At 39.6% G+C, this 19,785-nt stretch overlaps 1 protein-coding gene across 1 annotated transcript in view; it reads left to right on the top strand.

The window, feature by feature from the left end:
- LOC124616052 (mitochondrial potassium channel ATP-binding subunit) overlaps positions 1 to 19,785 on the top strand; it is a 113,374-nt gene that overhangs the window by 70,849 nt on the left and 22,740 nt on the right. Inside the window, exons 8-10 of the mRNA XM_047144286.1 lie at positions 14,900 to 15,103; positions 15,311 to 15,430; positions 15,530 to 15,633. Of these exons, the coding sequence (XP_047000242.1) occupies positions 14,900 to 15,103; positions 15,311 to 15,430; positions 15,530 to 15,633 (428 nt within the window). The remainder of the gene's footprint in view (positions 1 to 14,899; positions 15,104 to 15,310; positions 15,431 to 15,529; positions 15,634 to 19,785) is intronic.

The raw sequence follows: 19,785 nt of genomic DNA, 5'->3' as shown, positions 1-19,785 counted from the left end.
TTTTTGTATGCACCGTGTAAATTAAGTATGTATGCTAAATTAGTTAAATAGTTAGTTAATGTTAATGTCTGATATATTGCCATGTTATTTAGATTCCAGCACCTATCTGAATCTTTCCTTTGCCAACATTACTCACTGCATTTTTAGATCTTTATTTCAGACGTCCTATGAGAGAGGCTGGTGACAAATTGTTGGACGGCAAATGACCAAATGCCAATCATGTTCTCTCATTGTTTATTTCCTTAAATAAAACTAACACATCCCTGAGATACTTCATTCTGATGAGTCTTCATAGCTTTTGCAATATTGTAGTAAATTGATCAGTCACCTGCCATCAAACTAGAGCATCAGCCAATTTGCTCATTGATCTAGCATACAAGTATAAGACGAAGGAGGTTCTGGGGTAAGAGTTGTTAAATGAATGTTATTGGCCTCTTATATGCTGCACTGTAAGTTGTAGTAAATAATATTCTGGCCCCATCCTCAATGAGGCTATCTTTTGTGTTGCAAATGATCAAAAATAAAAAGAGTATCACATCAGTAAGATATATATAAAAAAAAAATTTTTTTTTGAAACACAGCTGCATTCATTGACTTATTGACTTATCAGTGCCCTATAACAGAGAGTGGAGAAAAGCCATGATGTAAAAACTTTTTCACATAAATCCTTGGAAACCAATTGTTTGCTGTTCGACAATATCCTAAATGACTGACTGTTCAAAGTAGTCCTGGGATGCAACATCAGCCCCCCTCCCCAAGAAAATTAAAAAGTGTTCCACCACAGGAATCAGTCCCTCCTCTACTTCTCTTCAGCTCATACATTGCAGACATGCCAAAAACAAAATCAAGGAAGTTTGGTTATGCAGTTGACTGGATACTTGCAACAAGGTGTTCCACAATTGAACAGTCAGAAGAAATCCTTACAGAGGACCTAGATGTAGTGAGAAAGTACTTTCACAATTGTAGACTCCAATTAAATGCTATCGAGCCAGAAGAACATTCAACATACAGTTTGAAAACGCTTTGATAGAACTCTCTCTTTCAGAGAGCATTTAACAAGAACAGCAAAATAATTGAAAACAAGAAACGACGTCATTCAAAAGTTGTGTGGTACAACGTGGGGAGCATAGGCATCCACCCTGCGTTCTTCTGCTCTGGGTCTTGTCGTCTCAGCCACTGAGTATTGTTCCCTAGTTTGGCTAAACAGTTCATATGTACAATATTATATATAAAAACAAAGATGAGGTGACTTACCGAACAAAAGCGCTGGCAGGTCGATAGACACACAAACAAACACAAACATACACACAAAATTCAAGCTTTCGCAACAAACTGTTGCCTCATCAGGAAAGAGGGAAGGAGAGGGGAAGACGAAAGGAAGTGGGTTTTAAGGGAGAGGGTAAGGAGTCATTCCAATCCCGGGATTGGAATGACTCCTTACCCTCTCCCTTAAAACCCACTTCCTTTCGTCTTCCCCTCTCCTTCCCTCTTTCCTGATGAGGCAACAGTTTGTTGCGAAAGCTTGAATTTTGTGTGTATGTTTGTGTTTGTTTGTGTGTCTATCGACCTGCCAGCGCTTTTGTTCGGTAAGTCACCTCATCTTTGTTTTTATATGTAATTTTTCCCACGTGGAATGTTTCCTTCCATTATATTCATATGTACAATAGATAGATATCCAGCTAAATAATGTCATGAAAATGATTGCTTTCGATATCAGATCAACTACTACAGAATGGTTGCCAGTATGGAGCCACATTCCACTCCCGCAACTTGACACATAAATGCTCTCACAAATGAGTACAAAAATATCATGAATAACAAAAATTCACCTATTCACCAAGATGTTGATGATGAAAACTCTAGTACCTTCTGCCGCGGAAGTCAAACACGTGCCAGAACAAATGGACGTGGTCAGCCTATAGAGGGCTCCACCTCCGTGGTGGCTTTTCCGCCCAGCAGCTCTCGCGCAGCGAGGGCGCCACTGCTACGCCACGTGCAGACAGCGGCCAATAGCCGTTCCCTCCGGTTTTGTATATAGGGACCCGCTCTGCCCTAGTCCAGTCAGTCTGGTACTCGCTCTGGATTTCGTTTCTATCTCGGCGGTACTGCGTTCTGGTCGTTGATCGTTGTTGACATTTGCCTGGCTCTGGTTCCAAGTGGATTTACTGTTGGTGTTTGGTGTTGTGTTTTCCACAAGCCTCCGCTGTTTATCTCTTCCTTGTTGTGTCGGTCATAGTCGGTCGTGGTCGGTTGTTGTCAGTTGTCGTTGGTCTGTCGTCCGACTCCTCCTTGTGTTTACCCAGTGGTGGGTGCTCCACCGCCAGCGGCTTCCCCGCCTGGTGGCTCCGATCCGCAGCCCAAGGCGTTCCCGCAGTTGGTTTTGGTTACTACAAAAACAATAACTGATTCTGCACTAGACGACTACCAACTGTAACAGAAATGGTCAGTGTGGAAGATGAGTTCAACATTACAAATGAATGAGCCCAATAATGGACTGGACAACAAAATAATAATATGCTGTATATGACCCAAAAACCCTTGGGATTTGACTTGCCTCTAAAACATGTTAGTGCTAAACAGAATTAGAACCCAACACAGTAGCTATGCATATTTTTTACACAATTGGGCTAGACCATTCTGTGACTGTGTAGGCTACTGATTCCTCGACTTGTGCCACTGGGTAAAGGGGATTCAAATCGGTCATCTACATTTACATGGCTATTCTGCAAATCACACTGAAGTGCCTGGCAATAAGTCTCAAATTCCACTCTTGAACAGTGTGCAGAGAAAATAAATGCCTATATCTTTCTGTGTGTGCTTTGATTTTCCTTACTTTATTATGATGATCATTTCTCCCTAAGTAGGTCAAGTCAACAAAATATTTTTGCATTCAGAGGAGGAAATTGGTGATTGAAATTTCATGAGAAGATCCTGCCACAGTGAGAAATGCCTTTGTTTTAATGATGTCCACCCCAAATCCTGTATTATGTCCGTAACACTCTCTCCCCTAATTTCCATTAATTCAAAATGTCCTGCTCATCTTTGAACTTTCTCGATGTACTCCAATAATCCTATCTGGTAAGGATCCCACACCATGCAGCAGTGTTCCAAAAGAGGACCGACAAGTGTAGTGTAGGCAGTCTCTTCAATAGATCAGTTGCATCGGGTCCATTACATTCAGGTAGCAGCTACGTGGGTAGTGAGGGCTGTGTGGAGTGGACTGGGCAGGTGTATTTTTTTGTAGTTGCAGATTGTTATAGCTGTGTTTTAAAGTAACCTGAACTCCAAGCACTAATAGAAACCACTGAAGCTCAAATTGTTACAGGTATTGAAAGCTGGCTAATGCCGGAGATAAGTATTGCCAAAATTTACACAAAGTACCTAACAGTGTTTGTAAAGAATAAATTAAATACAGTTGATGTAGGAGTGTTTATTGATGTTGAAAGTAGTTTATATTATAGTGACATTGAAGCAGATGGTTTCTGTGAGTTACTATGGGTAGAGGTTATATGTGACGCCCAGAATAAATTAATAATTGGTTACCTTTACTGACCCTCTCCCAACTCTGGAAGATACAATTGTTGAACAGCTTGAAGAAAACTTGAGTCTCATTTCAAATAGGTACCCCACTCACAATTATATTTTATGGTGACTTCAATCTACCCTCATATGTTGGACATGGTTTGAAATCGTACTTGACCTTTTAGTAACAAATAATCCTGGGCAGATAGTGAGCATCATGACAGACACAGGGATTAATGACCACAAAGTAGTTGTATTGAAACTGAGTACTGTAACATCCAAATCCATAAAAAATAAATGCAAAATACGTCTCTTTAAACAGGAAGACAAAAAATTGCTCAACATCTTCCTAAGATGCTGTCGCCAGTCCTTCCAAACTGTGTAAACATAGACTAGATGTGGCTTAAATGCAAAGAAATAGTATCAATGGCAATGGAGAGGTATGTGTGAAATAAATTAATAAGAGAGGGTACTGATCCTCCATGGTGCAGAAGCAGTTCATACCTTAAACAGTATGCAAAATTTAAAATAACACAAAATATTAAAAGATCGGCAATGTTTTACTGAAGTTTGAAACTAAGTGTGGACTTCAATGCAAGATGCTTTTAATAGTTTTCACAGCAAAACTGGCAGAAAATCCATAGAGATTCTTTTCGTATGTAAAGTAAACCAGCATCAAGACACAACCGATATTTCCAGAATGAGATTTTCACTCTGAAGCAGAGTGTGCGCTGATATGAAATTTCCTGGCAGATTAAAACTGTGTGCCGGACCGAGACTCGAACTCGGGACCTTTGCCTTTCGCGGGCAAGTGCTCTACTACTGAGCACACAACCGATACCTTGACTACGCGATAGAATTGTTAATGTTACCAATGACAGTGCCAATATAGTGCAGTTACTAAACATGGTTTTCTGAAATTTGTTTACCATTGAAGACAAAGTAAATATTCATGAATTCAGATCAATAACAGCTGCCAACATGAGTAACTATAGAAGTAGATACCCTCAGTGTAGCAAAGCAACTTATATTGCATAATATATTCAAGTCCTCTGGTGCAGATTGTGTACCAATTAAATTCCTTTCAGTGTATGCTGATATAATAGCTCCATACTTAGCAATCATATGCAACCGCTCACTCAACAAATACAACCATTCACTTGATGAAAGGCTCCTACCTAAAGTATGGAAAACTGCACATATCACACCAATCCCCAAGGAAAGTAAATAGAAGTAATTCACTGATTTACAGACCCATATTACTGATGACGTCATGTTGCAGTAGAAGATTGGAACATGTAGTGTGCTCGAACATTATGAATTGCCTCGAAGAAAACGATCTAGTGACCAATAATCTACATGGATTCAGAAAATGTAATTCTTGTGAAACACAACTAGCTCTTTATTCACATAAAGTAATGATTGCTATCGACAGGGAATCTCAAATTGACTTTATATTTCTAGATTTCCAGAAGGCTTTTGACGCCATTCCTTACAAGTGACTTCCATTTGAATTGGGTGCCTGTAGTAGATTGTCTCAGTTGTGCAGCTGGATTTGAGATTTCCTGTCAGACAGGTCACAGTTAGTAGATATTGACAGAAAGTAATTGAGTAAAACTGACGTGATATCAAGTGTTCTCCAAGGAGGAGTTATAGGCCCTCTGCTGTTCCTAATCTATAAAAAAGATTTAGGAGACAGTCTGAGCAGCCATCATAGATTATTTGCAGATGATATCATTTACTGTCTGGTAAGTCATCAGATTGCCAAAACCAATTACAAAATTATTCTGACAAGATACCTGTATGCAACAAAAATGACAATTGACTCTAAATAATGTAAAGTGTGGTCATCCACATGACTACTAAAAGGAATCTGTTAAATTTCCGTTACACAATAGTTCAGACAAGTCTGTCAATTCAGTTAAATACTTAGGGGTTACAACTACGAATAACTTAAATGAGAGTGATAATGTAGATAATGTTATAGGGAAGGCAAACCAAAGACTGCATTTTATTGGCAGAATACTTAGATGATGCAACAAATCCACTAAGGAACTGCTTTCACTGCACTGGTCCATTCAATTTCTCGAGTATTACTGCATGTTGTGGGATCCACATCAGATGGGGTTTGCGGAGGACATCAAAAAAGTTCAAAAACAAGGCAGCTCTTTTGTATTATTGTGAAATAGGGGAGAGATTGTTACAGATATGATATGCATAGTGGGGTAGCAATCATTGACAGAAAGGCATTTTTCGTTGCGGCAGGATCTTTTCATGCAATCTCAATCACCAACTTTCTCCTCTGAATGCAAATATATTTAGTTAGTGCTCCCCTATATAGGGAGAAATATTTGCCATAATAAAATAAAAGAAACAAGAGCTTGCCCTGGAAGATTTAAGTGTTCATTTTTCCCGCATGCTGTTGGAGAGTGGTGTGGTAGAGAAATAGCTTTAAGGTGGTTTAATGAATACTATGCCCGGCACTTGATTGTTAATTGCAGTGTAGTCGTTTACATGTATACAGATTACATAAATTCTCTACATGTTTGTTTACAAGATTTTATGTAGTACATATTATGCTCTGCACTCTATGTATTATTTTGTTTGTTTTGTTTTCCGTGTGTCTGAAAGCCATACGATATATATATATATATATATATATATATATATATATATATATATATATATATATATATATATATATATATATATATATATATATTGTGTCTGTATATGTGTGGATGGATATGTGTGTGTGTGCGAGTGTATACCCGTCCTTTTTTCCCCCTAAGGTAAGTCTTTCCGCTCCCGGGATTGGAATGACTCCTTACCCTCTCCCTTAAAACCCACATCCTTTCATCTTTCCCTCTCCTTCCTTCTTTCCTGACGAGGCAACAGTTTGTTGCGAAAGCTTGAATTTTGTGTGTATTTTTGTGTTTGTTTGTGTGTCTATTGACGTGCCAGCGCTTTCGTTTGGTAAGTCACATCATCTTTGTTTTTATATATAAAAACAAAGATGAGGTGACTTACCGAACAAAAGCGCTGGCAGGTCGATAGACACACAAACAAACACAAACATACACACAAAATTCAAGCTTTCGCAACAAACTGTTGCCTCATCAGGAAAGAGGGAAGGAGAGGGGAAGACGAAAGGAAGTGGGTTTTAAGGGAGAGGGTAAGAAGTCATTCCAATCCCGGGAGCGGAAAGACTTACCTTAGGGGGAAAAAAGGACAGGTATACACTCGCACACACGCACATATCCATCCACACATACTGACACAAGCAGACATATTTCTTTGTTTTTAGATATATTTTTCCCACGTGGAATGTTTCCCTCTATTATATATACAAAGATGCTATAACTTACCAAATGGAAAAGTGCTGGTAGATAGACACGATAAAGAACACACACACACACACACACACACACACACACACAAATTTCAAGCTTTCGCAACCCAAGGTTGCTTCATCGGGAAAGAGGGAAGGAGAGGGAAAGACGAAAGGATGTGAGTTTTAAGGGAGAGGGTAAGGAGTCATTCCAATCCCGGGAGCGGAAAGACTTACCTTAGGGGGAAAAAAGGACAGGTATACACTCGCTCACACGCACATATCCATCCACACATACAGACACAAGCAGACATATTTCTTTGTTTTTAGATATATTTTTCCCACGTGGAATGTTTCCCTCTATTATATGTACAAAGATGCTATAACTTACCAAATGGAAAAGTGCTGGTAGATAGACACGATAAAGAACACACACACACACACACACACACACACACAAATTTCAAGCTTTCGCAACCCAAGGTTGCTTCATCGGGAAAGAGGGAAGGAGAGGGAAAGACGAAAGGATGTGAGTTTTAAGGGAGAGGGTAAGGAGTCATTCCAATCCCGGGAGCGGAAAGACTTACCTTAGGGGGAAAGGAGGACAGGTATACCTACGCGCGCGTGCGCGCGCGCACACACACACACACACACACACACACACACACACACACACAACCATCCGCACATATACAGATATATACCTGTCCTTTTTTCCCCCTAGGGTAAGTCTTTCCGCTCCTGGGATTGGAATGACTCCTTACCTTCTCCCTTAAAACCCACATCCTTTTGTCTTTCTCTCTCCTTCCCTCTTTCCTGATGAAGCAACCTTGGGTTGCGAAAGCTTGAAATTTGTGTGTGTGTTTGTGTGTTTTTTATTGTGTCTATCTACCAGCGCTTTACCGTTTGGTAAGTTACAGTATCTTTGTTTTTTATATATATTTTTCCCTCTATTATATTCATATCATAAATAAATAAATAAATAGTCTGTACTGTTTATTGTCCATATATGCCTCGCGTATAGGGCAACAATCAGTACAAACCCTTTCAGATAATAGTTCCTTACACTTAAATGTATGTTAAATGATAATGTTATTTCTCTTTTTTAGAAAAACTTTGCTTGCAATTAAAAGTATGAATTTTGTATCCTCTTGACTTCAGCTCTCTGTAGTTATTTTTCTTCCTAAATACCAGAACTCGGCTACTACTTTTAGTGTTTCATTTTTTAATCTAATTCCCTTGACATAAACTGATACTCCAAGTCATTAGCAGTTTCTGACATAATTACTGTGTCATCAGCAAACCTTGAAGCTTTTATTTATTGTCTATGAACTTTAATCCAAACATTTCCTTGGTTTTCTTTACTACTTGCTCATTGTACAGACTGAATAATGTCAGAGAGAGGCTACAACCTAGTCTCATTCTCTTCTCAATTACTACTTTCCTTTCTTTTCCTTCGGTTCTTATAACTGCAACCTGCCTTCTGTACAGATTGTACATAACCCTTCAATGCTTTGTTTATCCCTGCTCCCTTTCAGTATTTCTATATTTACACCTCCATATTTACTCTGCAAGCTACCTTACAGTGCGTGGCAGAGGGTACATTGTGTACCATGGTCACTCCCCCCTTTTCCTGTTCCTCTTGCAAGTGGTACATGGGAGGAATTATTGCAGGTAAGCTTCAGGGTGATCTGAATCTCTCTGATTTTGCCTTCGTGGTCATTTCATGAGATATACATAGGAAGAAGCAATATATTGGTTGACTCTTCTAGGAGCATATGTTCTTGGAATTTTAACACTAAACCACACCTTGATGCAGAATGCCTCTCTTGAAATGTCTGCCACCAGAGTTGGCTGAGAACATCTGTGATGCATTTTGCACTTACTAAATGATCTGTAATAAAACATGCTCTTCTTGTGATCTTCTCTGTTTTCTCTTTTAGTCCTAACTGGTATGGATCCCAGACTGACGAGCAGTATTCAAGTGTTGGTCGAACGAGTGTGTTGTAAGCTGCCTTCTTTGCAGGTGGGCCACATTTCTGGAGGATTCTTCCAATGATTATGTCTGACATGTGCCATTTCTCATTTAGTTTTATGTGTGGTCGTTCCACTTTAAATTGCTCCATTCGCAAACTCCAAGATATTTTATGGATGTAACTGTTGCCAGTGTTTGTTCTGCAATTATGTAAGTATACAGTAATGGGTCTTTCTGCCTATTTATGCATAATATATCATATTTGCTTATGTTGAGGATCAGTTATCATGCCCCCATGCACTGCACCAACCATCAATCATCTGTTGGTCTCTCTGCATTTCACTACAATTTTCTACCACTGTGACTTCTCTTCTATATTATCATCCATGAAAAGGTTCGTGGAACTTCTGACGATTTCTGCTGGTGATTTATATGTATCATGTAACGTAATGGACCTATAACATTCCCTTGCAGTACTCTCAAAGTTACTTTTAATTTTGAAGATTCCGCTCTGTTGAAGATGACGTGCTTTGTTCTGTGTGGTAGAAACTCTTATATCCAGTGACATAGTTGGTCTGATATTCCATATGCTCATATTTCATTCATCGGGCGGCAGTGTGGAACTGTGTCAAATACCTTCCAAAAGTCAAGGAACACAGCATCAGCCTGGGCACCAGTCTCTACTGTTTTCTGTGTTTTGAGCAGAATAAACAGAGTGAGCTCAGTTTCAAATGATTCTTGCTTTCAGATCCCATGTTGATTTCTACAGAGAAGAACTTGTCTCCAGAAATATCACAATATACAAGCATAAAACATGTTACAAAATTCAGGAACAGATGGACGTCAGAGATGTGGGCCTGTAGTTTTGTGCATTTGTTCGACAACCCTTCATGAAAACAAGAATGACCTGCATTTTTTTCCAGTCATTAATAGTTCTTCGCTCCTCCATTGATCTACAGCCCTGTGGCCACAAAGTATGTCTTCTAGTTAGTATTGTCGAAAGCTTTCTCTAGTCTACAAATGCCATAAACAGATGTCTGACTTTCTTAAATCTCTATATAAGTCATAGGCCAGTATTGCTTTGCATGTTCCTACGTTTCTTCTGGACCCCATACTAATCTTCCTCAAGGCTTTCCGTACTTGAAAAAAAGTATTAAAAGTTTTGAAGAACATTGAATTTACAGCGAGTGTGATGTTGTCAAAAAAGTTGCATTTTATGCTCAAGTTTTTATCCATTGAAGAAAATTAGTTTCCCATACAAATTTAAAATCTAATACGAGGAAAACTCAGTGAAGCCATGAATCACTGTAAGCACAGAATTTATTTTTTAAAAATAGAAATATACAAAATAACTAGAATAAAGCAGCAAGTAGAAATGGATTCATTTTATTAGCAGTGTTATAACTTATGAAGAAATTCTGTAAAATAAATTTAGTTTTCATATCTTACCTGAAACACTCAGCTCACAAAGATTAATGAAAACAAAATGAAATATTGTTAAGAGTCAAGGACAGCATGTGTTAGCATATTGTAACTACACTCCTGCACATAAATTAAGGATAACTGCACAATGTTGTGCCACACAACATGGCACTACACAAAACTGGTGCTAATAGCATAGGCACATAGGGAACACACAGAACACAGATCTGTAAGTCCACGGTATTGGTGATAAGTTGAGAAGACTGTCCCGAAACACATGTGCTACAAAACGCCAATGTTTCCTGTGCATGCACCCCGACATCAATATGGGATATGATTACCATGCACACGTACACAGGCCGCACAACGGATTGGCATATGCTGGATCAGGTGGTCGAGCAGCTGCTGGGGTATAGCCTCCCATTCTTGCACCAGTGCCTGTCGGAGCTCCTGAAATGTCGTAGGGGTTTGAAGACGTGCAGCGCTGCGTCGACTAATAGTATCCCAGACCTGCTCGATGGGGTTTAGGTCTGGAGAACAGGCAGGCCACTCCATTCGCCTGATATCTGCTGTTTCAAGGTACTCCTCCACGATAGGAGCTTGGTGGAGCCCTGCGTTATCATCCATCACCCCTGAAAAGGCAGACATACTGGTGCAAAATGATGTCCCGATACACCTGACCTGTTACAGTTCCTCTGTCAAAGACATGCAGGGGTATACGTGCACCAATCATAATCCCACCCCACACCATCAAACCACGACCTCCATACAGGTCCCTTTCAAGGACATTAAGGGGTTGGTATATGTTTCCTGGTTCACACCAGATGAAAACCTGGCGAGAATCACTGTTCAGACTATACCTGGACTCGTCCGTGAACACAACCTGGGACCACTGTTCGAATGACCATGTACTGTGTCCTTGACACCAGGCTTTACGGGCTCTCCTGTGACCAGGGGTCAGTGGAATGCACCTTGCAGGTCTCCAGGTGAATAAACCGTGTCTGTTCAGTTGTCTGTAGACTGTGTGTCTGGAGACAAACTTGTTCCAGTGGCTGCGGTAAGGTCCTGAGCAAGGCTACCTGCAGTACTCCGTGGCCATCTGCGGACACTGGGGGTGAGATATCGGTCTTCTTGTGGTGTTGTACACTGTGGACGTCCCGTACTGTAGTGCCTGGACACATTTCCTGTGTGCTGGAATCGTTACCATAATCTTGAGGTCACACTTTGTGGCACACGGAGGGCCCGTACTACGACCTGCTGTGTTTGACCAGTCTCCAGTTGCCCTAGTATTCTACCCCTCATAATGTCATCAATATGTGTTCTTTGAGCCAATTTCAACACACAGTCACTGTTAGCATGTCTGAAAACGTCTGCACATATACTCGCTGCACCGTACTCTGACATGCACCAACACATCTCTGCATATGTTTATTGCTGCCAGCGCTACCGTGTGATGGCCACAGGTCAGATGCACTGCATGGTCATACCCTGAGGTGATTTAAACCCGAATACCTTCCACCAGAGCATTGTTTTACCATGTATCAGCATTATCCTTAATTTATGAGCATGAGTGTAGATAAGGACCAAATGACCCAAATCGTTTAACACAAGTTACTGCTCAGTGTTACTTTCAAAATTATGGAAAACCTGATGTTGCATTGTATGACAAAAAAACGCTCATTCACGAGCAAGCTACTTGGGATTCATATACTGGCATGATCCTAAATCTGATATAACATATTGAGTTCAGCTTTTAGCAAAAAGACTACTGTGGCACCTATGTCGACCCTACATTTTGAAAGTGTTGATTAAATTTTGTCATCTGAAGAGAGGCCACTGCCAGACAAGCCCGGTTAGCATCTAACTTCATAGGAGTTATCTCTCTGTCAGTCTCTGAGAAGAAAAGAGCATACAGCAGATGGAGGAACCAGAACAATGACTTACCACAAGGAGGTTTTTGTCACAAGCACTGTAGAGTGTACACATATGATCAGCCAATGTCAAATTAATCCATGCAATTTTTATACGCCTATGATATTATACGGCAATAGCAACTGTAGGTTTTGACTTATTCAGTGGTAGAAAAGAAACTGATGCAGACTCTAGACACACTGTTCCTTCTGTACAATGCTAACCACGTGACAATGAACCTATAACACAGAAGTACAGCAAGGCATCTGCAATGTGCCGAGCAAGAGGACTCCTGCACAACCGAGCTGTGTGTACGTGACTTCAGGTCACATTCTGATATTGAGACATTAGCACATCAACACTATAAGTCAAAGTCTCTACTAGAAAAAATGTTATCAGTCCTCCAATGAGTAAGATACTTCTTACCAATGTTACAAATAACAAAATAACTCTTTTTTAATAGGCATACACACGTTTTCCTATGGGACCAGTACAGAAAAGTCCTTAAGAGCAAAGCATATACCAAAGCCTCGATAACAAACAATATTTGAATGCTTATTAAAATGTCACATTGTGCACAAAAAACAAGTCCAACAAATAAGATTTCAGCTCAAATAATTTTCTTGCATGATATACATTAGCTGTGTTGCTTCTGTTAGTGATCTGCTACATGTTTTTGGTGGTCATTGTTGCCAGTATCATTCACGTACTCCTATGAAAATTCTGTGGCCTCAGACTTATCAAGCCAAAATTAATTGCTCCACAGATCAATCAAAGAAACACAGCATTTATCCCTAACAAGTTTTTCTCACTTATCATGAGCTTTAATAATCTCATTAACATGTAAACACATTTTCTTTGCTCTTTCATTCTATGTTTCGTGTTCCCCCACAAAATCTAAATCTATATGGTTTCCTTTTATATTTTAGTATACATATTTATTTCCTCTGGAGAAGAGGAGAACTGAGATGAAGAGCTAGGTGTGGGAATGCAATAGAGGATGACATAATGGAAATTAATAGTGAAATACAACAATATAAAACTGAAGTTCAAACAGTGTCATCGTAGAAAGATCAAGGTTGATGTGAGTTTCATTGCTGAATATATGCTTCTGATTAGGTGAAGATGAATATTTGAAGACATATGGAATGTTTGTATTTGACATCATTGTAGTGACTGTACAGCTCTGCATCAGTGCATCGTTAAGAAGATAACTATCTGTGAAATTACTCTTTTTTTATATAAGAAAGGTAAAATCTTCAGATTATAAATGGAAAAAATGTCCAAAATTTACTAATGGTGTCTTTTAGTTCAGGCTAAGAATAAAAGCGACAAAGAAATTTCAAACATTTGTGGAAAATATTTATGATCAGTTATATCATCAAATGTATACAAAAAAGAGCAGTGTGAATGGTCACTAGCTCGTGGGTCTCACAACAGGGTGTGGCAGAAATGCTGAAAAATCTGAGCTGTAAGACACTTTAAGAAAGATGCCAACTATTTTTCTGAAAATTACAAGAACCAATTTTAAGAACAGAAATTAGAAATATTTCACATTCCCCCCTCCCCTTGCATGTTAATACTCTAGAGACAGTCAAGATAAAATGAAACTAATAACAGGTCACACAGACAAATGTAAGTTATCATGATTTCCAGACTTCACCTGTTAGTGGTAGAGGAATCTTAATATATGACACAGTAAGAAGTACACACTTCAGTAATTTGCAGAGTGTATATGTAGAGCCATTATAAATATTCTTCGTAAACTGGAAGGAGTAAAGAAAACTTGCCATATAGTTGAGACATTAAGTGATCAATGATATGTTTGTAAACCAGGATGAGAAGGTTGCGAAGCTTTCAGACATTTTCCTTCAGTGCTAGATACAGGAAACAGACACACCTGTGTGGCTACACTGCCCTGACCTGTTACATTGGGTGAGGAGAGGGGTTGTATTGTGTGGGGCACTGGAAGAACGTATATCCTTTGCCAGGGCTTAGAGTTTGACTACTTACGGTATCTTCATTTCAGGAAATTAAGAATGTCCTACCTAAAATATATTCTACCGCTCCCCAACTGATACGCAGCTGCCCACCCAATATAAGAAGTATCCTAGTCCATCCTTATGCCACACTTACTACCAACGCCTACCCACATAGAGGAAATCCTTGAGCATAGGACCTGTCTTGTGCACCCACCCAGCACATTCTGTTCCAGTTCCATTCTGTACCATAAGGGACCGAGGGGGTGGGGGGATGAGTGAGATCATATACCAGTTGTGCTGTAACTTTTGCAAATTCCTATCCTGCATGCCTCTCCTTCCCAGCCATCAACTTCCCTTTTCTTGTAACCCTCCCCCCCCCCCCCCCCCCCCCCCCGCCTCCCACCACCACCTCATTTCTCCCCATGTCCATTTCATGGGATACAACCCCTCACCCAAGGAGAGCAGAAGTGCCTGCACACTGTGGTCTGCCAAAACTACTCTGTAGGTGGACATCGTCTTGTTTATGTGCCTGTCAACTGCTCTACACCTCAGTTACATGGTGTAACAGTGTGGGTAAGGGATCCAGTAATCTGCCTTTGAGTATATGAGTAAGTATTTTTCTCATATTGGAAGGAGTAAAGACAATTATTTATATTCCACCAAGAACTTTCCATTCTCATATTTTTCTCATATTAGTAGACGCCTGACCTCATTAGTACTTTTGGGGGACAAGTAAGTTATTGAATTTCATTTCAGGCAGGAACGAACATTTTCCTGAATGGTGTGGTGCTGGCAACCCTATGTGCTGGTGGCTACTTGTTGTCTTTGGGGCAGCTATCCTCTGGAGATCTCATGGCTTTTCTTGTGGCAGCACAAACAATTCAGCGATCTCTGACACAGCTGTCACTGCTGTTTGGCCAAGTGGTTCGTGGGCTAGCTGCTGGAGGCAGAGTTTTTGAGGTTATCTTCTTTTATCTACTGTTCATTTTGGTTTATTCTGTTGTGAAACATTATATTTTCCACATTTGAAATTTGAAAGTAGTAAGAATTTCTGGTAAAATTACATATATGTAATGTACCCAATACTTATTCATCACATAAGCTTTTGCTTTGCTATTCCCATTGCGTTGATTTTTGTTTTCAATGTTAAAATCCATTCTTTTCTAGTACCTGAATATGGAGCCAACAATGCCATTATTTGGAGGTTTGAATATACCCTTCCATTCTCTTCTTGCCAATGTAGTTTTCCGTGATGTTACATTTGCTTATCCTTCAAGACCATCCCAGGTATTTTTTGTGTTGCTGTATTTAAGTGAAAATGTAATAATGAGATGAGTTATTTATTTGGTCCTTAACAACTGTCTGTCATATGTTTTTATTTTTTAGATTGTGCTTCAACATTTCGATTTAGAACTTCCTGCTGGAAAGACTGTTGCCATTGTTGGTTCATCAGGTAGTGGCAAATCCACTGTAGCAGCACTACTAGAAAGGTGAATTTAGTGACTGTGTCAGTTTTCTATTCCTCACTAATATTGGTATTCCATATTATGTAAATTTAAAGAAGGGAGAAAATTCTTGGAAAGGACTTACCTCATAATAGCAACACAGCAAAGCAGCTGTACCTTCTGGTGCATATAAAATGGAATGTTTAGACCATAGTTGCCTTTAGATGATCAAGCAGGCAGACCATTTGAGATTTAAGGAATGTATTGTGGAACTGAGAAACAATAATACTACACTTTGCTACACACTTGCATAAAACAAATCATCATATTGATAATATGAACATTAGTATCCTACATGCCCAACATAAAGGCAAAAAACTAGATGTTGTTCAAACACTTCATATGTGGAGACATCAAACCTGCAACCTAATTGTTTTTCCAACTATGAAGGTGTCAGAATATACAAGGCCTATTTGGAAAGTAAGGTCCGATTGGTCGCAAAATGGAAACCACTGTGAAAATCAAAAATGTTTTATTTGCAACAATTAGTTACACCTTCCAGCTACTTCTCTACATAGCCGCCACTCTGATTTAGACATTTGTCATAGTATTGTACCAACTTTCCAATATGCACATCATAGAAGGCAGTTGCCTGTGCTTCCTGCCTACTCTCTATGCTGGTCTACAGCTCATTGTCTGTGCCAGAACATTGTCTTGATAGTCAGCGACAGCGGTTCATCTGAGCAGAGATGAAACTCAGGGAGAGTCAATTATGGACTCTATTGTGGGTGATCAAACACTTCCCATTGAAAACGGTGCAGGAGCATCTTCATTGCCCCTGCAGTATGCGGCCAAGAATTGTCATGCAGAAGGAAACACATGACAGCTATGTTATGTGGGCTGCATGACATCAGGCGAAATCTCTCACCAGGCCCTCATACTTGGCAGGAGACAGTATTGTTCTAAGCATCTTCACGTGCTCACTGTGTGCTCAGAACTAAAAAGAACAACGCATCATGATCGATGGGCATACTAGAGGCACTGCCCAACGCATTTGTGCAAAGCTTCATCAGATTTTCCCTATATGATTGCCATTTCACAACCCATCAGACCTTACTTTCCGAATTGCCCTCTGAGAGAAATTATGTATAATTCACCACTGTTGATAGCATAATTATGTTATAATAATGAATTAAAGAATTCCTTACAAGAACACAATTTTTGTATCATTTAATCTCGAAACATGTTTCATCACAACTGTGGCATCTTCAGTTTTTTTATTATTATACATTCCTGCATGTGTTGCAGAGCTTTGAGGAAAATGCCTGTTATGGAGGAAAATGGCTGTCATTGTGTTGATATTATCTCAGTAGGATTTTAAACTCTGTTCCTCTTCTTTAATTCATTTTATTTTCTGCAAGTATGGGTACAGAGCTTAAAATTCCATTATGATAAGTTCATTGCCATGCTGGGCATTTCTGTTGACATACACTTGCTGCATTTATAAACATCCCGTTATGATAATGTCATTGGCATGCCAGGTATTTCCATTGACACACACTTGCTGTAGTTATAAACATCACTTACCATACTGCACTTTCATTTGCTGATGATTCGAATTTGTGGTAATGACTCAGGATGGTGTCTGGTGGGTATGGCAGATGTGAAAGTTGTCAGGCATTGCCATGCAGCAAAATGATGCTTGCAGTCAGATGTCCATGTAAGTTTGATCTGAATGCAAGCTTCAACAAATCAGAACATGGCCCACTGGTGATAGTGTTTCCCCTACATGTGTAGTGTTCCAAGATAGTATTTCATTCATCCCAAAACTCTCAGCTTAATTCTCCCTGCTGATGGCTGCACATGGAACTTCTTGGGTTTTGGTTGTGAGGAATGGCACCATTCCTTGTTTGCTCTCATGATTTTGGGTTTTTGATAGTGAACATAGGTTTCATCTCCTGTAATGATTCTTGTAAGGAAGACATGACTTCCTACTTCAGAATGCCACTCAAGTTCTTCAAACATCAACACATTAACCTTTTAGCATTGGAATGAGTTGCCATGGCACGCACCTTGAAGACAATAAGACATGAAGTTCAGATTTGCAGCTATTTCATCCAACACCACACAGCAGTTATCAATCAAAACAGCTTCAGCAGTTATCAATCAAAACGGCTTCAGCAGTTGCAACAAACTCTGGTGTCACAATGCAGTGTGCCTGACCTGTAGTGTGTTTAAAATTAGTTGTGACTTTTGACAGTTCAGTACGGAGTGGGTGGAAGGAAGCATGGTTGCCAGCGTGTGCTGAATGCGTCAGCGGGCGACGATAACGCCGGGTCTGCTGAGCTCGTAACCTGTCAGATGAGTAATCTAGCCGATCTGCGATCTTTCTCAAATGATTTTAAAGAAACTATATGGTAATAAACTCTAAGTCTTGCACATCTTATAGCTTCTTTCGTCAGCTTCATGATGAATTTCCTATCATTTCATTAACTGTCATAGCTATTGTGATATTTCGGTATTGGCTTTAAGTTTGAGTGCAAAATAGGGATCACTGTGAATTTGCGTTAGGTGTGTTTTATGTCATATGTTGCAGCATTTGAAATTTAGATAACATATTAAATTATTTTTTAAACCTCGAAGGATATCGCTGTCTGCCTCCAATGTCGAGAAAATGGAATGTGTGTAAACGGCTCCGCCACAAACGCACTAACCAGTGGAAAAGCCAGAATGAAATATTTATCAATTTTTTTGTATCTCATAAACTATCTGACATATCAAAACAAGATTTTGGTAATGATAGCACGCAAAGTGAATAGTATTTTGCCATATGATTAATATGCTAAACTTCCATATCTGATGATGTTTGGTCTGTGGGGCACTCAACTGCACAGTCATTGGCGTACTTACGAAAGTCCCTATTTTTACACAGTCCAGTTTTTACACAATCCAATCTAGCCACTGTCACGAATGATGATGATGATGATGATGATGATGATGAGGACAGCACAAACACCCAGTCCCCGGGCAGTGAAAATCCCCATCCTGGCCGGGAATTGAACCAGGAACCCCGTGATACTTCCATATCTACGCTATATTCAAGCAACTACAGATTTAGAAAAATTATATAATGTATTTTTTAAGGACCATCAATAGCCTATGAAATGAGAATTCCTATGGGTTCTGCAACAATATAAGTAAAGAAGCTGCACATTTATTTTTGTACTGAGAATGGGTGTTCTCATAACTATTGATATGTCTCACCCTCAGTTGCTAGTTTAATAATACACTAGTTTAGGATTCTTCCACAATTTCAACTGTATTAGAATGTTAGCAAGATGTATTCCTGTATAAACTCTGCTGTGTTTAGGCAAAAGAAGCCATTGTTAAGACAGCAACAAGAGAAGTAAAATATTACTCAAAGCTCGACACCGTCTTTCATGAATCCCTGACTCCTTAATTACATTCATGTTGGGGCTGACAATTTGAGACAGGTCCTTTGATGAAACATTTGCAATGACTTCTTTTATCAGTATTTCAATCGCACTGAGAGTAAATTTCTTGTTGTTTTGCTATATTATTTTTCAGCTAGGCCTATATATTCTCAGTCGGATTTAAATGAGAATGATACAGAGGAAGCCTGATTACACTATGCTCTTTACCTTTAGCTTTGTTGACGACCTTGTAGCGTAGAGTTTTTAGCTTGTACAGTATTACAAGTTCCATTAACTTCGCCTTACGCAAGCTAAATAGCCATTTTCCTCTGCTGCATTGTTGGAGTTTTATCAATCACAACAGAGTGGCATTGCGCATTGTCTGTTACTATTGTCGAATTTGGAGGAATATTTTGCAACAGAACGTTATGTTCACAACTGGTGACTGTGTTCTTGGATGACCACTTTTACTGTGGATCTCTTGTTCAAATGTACTCCACTGTTGTTATTAATGAAGTGCCAACATGAAACACTTGTTTGTGGTACCTGACAATGAAGAACACTTCAACACCAGAAAATATCACTTTACAATGAGAGCTAATGAAGATAGATGCCTCTAATGTGTGGTACTCTTTATGCATGGCGAGGCAACAGTGCCGCGTTACCAGTTGAACTGCTGGCGGCATGGTAGGGAAAACCGGCTCGCCATTGGTGTTACCTGGGCAATGGCGTCATGTCTCCTCCAGTGAGCCAATCATCAAAA

This window comes from Schistocerca americana, chromosome 5, assembly GCF_021461395.2.
Source record: "Schistocerca americana isolate TAMUIC-IGC-003095 chromosome 5, iqSchAmer2.1, whole genome shotgun sequence".
NCBI classification, from domain to species: domain Eukaryota; kingdom Metazoa; phylum Arthropoda; class Insecta; order Orthoptera; family Acrididae; genus Schistocerca; species Schistocerca americana.
Note: the sequence above shows the minus strand (reverse complement) of the source record. Positions and strands in the feature narration are given on the sequence as shown.